This window comes from Trachymyrmex septentrionalis, unplaced genomic scaffold (assembly GCF_001594115.1).
Source record: "Trachymyrmex septentrionalis isolate Tsep2-gDNA-1 unplaced genomic scaffold, Tsep1.0 scaffold20, whole genome shotgun sequence".
In the NCBI taxonomy this organism is placed as follows: Eukaryota; Metazoa; Arthropoda; class Insecta; order Hymenoptera; family Formicidae; genus Trachymyrmex; species Trachymyrmex septentrionalis.
This window is the reverse complement of record NW_017305180.1, coordinates 6,076,041-6,078,766: the sequence shown is the minus strand read 5'-3', so window position 1 is coordinate 6,078,766 and position 2,726 is coordinate 6,076,041. Positions and strand designations below refer to the sequence as shown.

The 2,726-nt window shown below is 37.7% G+C and overlaps 1 protein-coding gene across 1 annotated transcript in view; it reads left to right on the top strand.

The window, feature by feature from the left end:
* The first annotated feature begins 2,136 nt into the window (after nucleotides 1-2,136).
* Nucleotides 2,137-2,726, top strand: part of LOC108747856 (casein kinase II subunit beta) — a 3,070-nt gene continuing 2,480 nt past the window's right edge. The window contains exons 1-2 of the mRNA XM_018485737.1: nucleotides 2,137-2,279; nucleotides 2,650-2,726. Of these exons, the coding sequence (XP_018341239.1) occupies nucleotides 2,266-2,279; nucleotides 2,650-2,726 (91 nt within the window). The 5' untranslated portion in view covers nucleotides 2,137-2,265. The remainder of the gene's footprint in view (nucleotides 2,280-2,649) is intronic.

Here is a 2,726-nt window from a genome sequence, read left to right as displayed (position 1 = left end):
TCATTGAGCGCTCAGTGGCTTTTGTATATACATACATACATACATACATACACACATATAAGCATTTACGGTTTCCTAGTTTCCTAATTAGTTACTATTAATTACTGTACCGCGTATCGCGCTTTATGTAATTGTACCCTAAAGGACAGAAATATCTTTCTATCTTTCTATTTTCTTTTGACATGCGCAGAAAGAAGAGTTACTGAGCAGGACAGAAATATGTACAGAAATACATCTTCTGTCTCTCAGATCTTGCTCACACTTTCTACTCGTTGCTTGGATAGGCCATACTCCTTCCAACAGTATAAGTTCTATGCTAATATCAAATCTAACGAAATAGCAAAACAGAATGGAACAAGATCGTCGAAGAGTATTGGTATTAGCAGCAGCCACGATGGTAACAGCAATATTAGCATTAGTAGCAGTTGCACTTATGCAAAAATTAATAGATTCTTCTGAAAGCAGTGATGAAGACGATAAAATATTAGAAGTAATGGGAAGCTATAGGAATACAAATCTTGAAAGGTATGTACGGAAAATCGTAAATTATGTGGAAGGTAGAAAAAATAATACTAGCGTTAATAAAAGAAGAGTTTGAAGCTCATTTCAGATATATTATTTACTAATATTAATGATTTCTCTTTTTGGAAGCAAGAATTATTTATATTTTACATCATGTTTTTGCAACGAGCATTACGTTATTTTAATTTAATGATTACAGCAGCAGACTTACTCTATTCTATAACTCGTTAAAACAGTAACAACATCCTTGTACAGCTTTTTATGCTATAAAATCTGCATAACAATGTCGTTACTGTCTTATACCCGTTTCGATCAGTGTAGATTAACTTTAATCTCGGTTTAACTTACTCTTCGTCTTTTTCTAGTTCTAAAGATTAGAAAAATAGTCAATTCATTAATGAGTACTAGCCAAAAGAATTAAAATATTTATTGGAATATTTATAATTTGTTAATCAACGTCTAATAAATTTGGTCATTGATATTAGAATATTTATGATTTATTAATCAGCATTTAATGAATTTATTCATTTTTACCATTTTTGTTTCAAAATAATTGATTCTCTAATTGATCGTCTATTACATTGCTAATTAACAAAAACGAGATAATAACTTCTTATCGGTTGTAATTGCTAGTCATCGGAGACCCTCTTCAATCTATCAGAAACGTATTATACCGAAATGTATGATTTTTGATAGGATAAAATCTTAATGTTTGTCCTCATTCTTAATATTTTCGTCATTTTGTGTAGGGCCTTACGGAATATTAACAAAAATACATTTGTTTTTATCGATTCATATTAATTTTATGTCCAGGATGCTAGAAATCATTCTGAGATTTCTAGAGAAAGAATTAAAAAATCATACTTGACTTTATTAAACAAACCTATATTGTAAACCAGTATTCATAATCCGTTTTTATTTCAAGATCGTTTTAAGCAATGGCTGCGTTCAGCAGAGAAAACAGCTTTACAACTATTGTAAAATTCTTGAATATGATTGGTTTATACATTTAGATCCAATGAAGAACTAAAGGTAAGACCAATTATTGAAGAATTGAAGAATTTTATAATAGTTGCAAAGCTGCTTTCTCTGCTGAACGCAGCCAATGTTTTAAGATGCTAATATGGCTCTCTGATTGGTTCGCGACATCTTAAGACTGTACTTAAGAAGATCTTGAATATAAGAATCGGGTATGAATACCGCCCTTTTAAACTTCGCTTTATACGTGTATCACTAATATGCGACTATTATGCTCGCATTTGCGTCTATTGAACCAATTAGAAAGGTATTGCTTTCCTTCTTGAAATAGCCAGCAATCGCCAATCGTAATGATGAATCCAACATTATACTAGATTCATACTACATATGATATCCGACGTCTGATATCCAATAGAAAAATTTGTCTCCTAGAGACAAAAATGTCGCTAACTAGAATTGAATTCTTTTATTGGATATCGTGCGCAGTGTGAATGGTGTGAATCCACCATTAAACAGATCTCGTAATGTTTCGCGATACGCCGGAAGATGGCGGAGCCGATGCGCGCGCACCGGCAGCGCCAGCTATACTATGTTCGGTTGAGCAAGCGTGGCTAATCAAAGCACCAAAAGGTAAGCCGCGAGGGCTGTTTATTTTTGGTTTTTCGTCGGGTAGCTGTGCTCCGCGTTGGCAATTTGCACGAGTAATGCGCTTCCTGGCCGCGTCCCATTGTGCATCGTGTTCGAAAAACAGCTGACGAAGCAGCAATGACCACGGAAACGTAGGTGTGAACGCGCCGGACGGGCCGTAACTTGTCGGGCATCTTGCCTAGTAAAGCGAGCTCCATTGCACACCCCCGCACTACCCTCCGTCCTACGTTTATCTGTCTGTATGTCCGTCCGTTATTCTCACCTCCGTCTCCCCCTGTCGCATCCCGCGTTCGCGCTGTTCTAACCAATTTTGCCTGCACACAATGTGGGCGACGACGACGACGCGTTCACACACCGTGTGAAGGAGCCACCGAGCGAACGAGAAAGCGTGACTGAGCGTGACACGTGCAACCTCTTCATCGGGCCTTGGTCGCTTTTCTCCCCGCTTACTACGCCTAACACTTAATAACGGAATTCTCCCCTCGGTTTCTTCTGCCGCAGGAAAATGAGCAGCTCCGAGGAGGTGTCCTGGATCTCGTGGTTCTGTGGTTTACGCGGGAACGAGTTCTTTTGCGAGG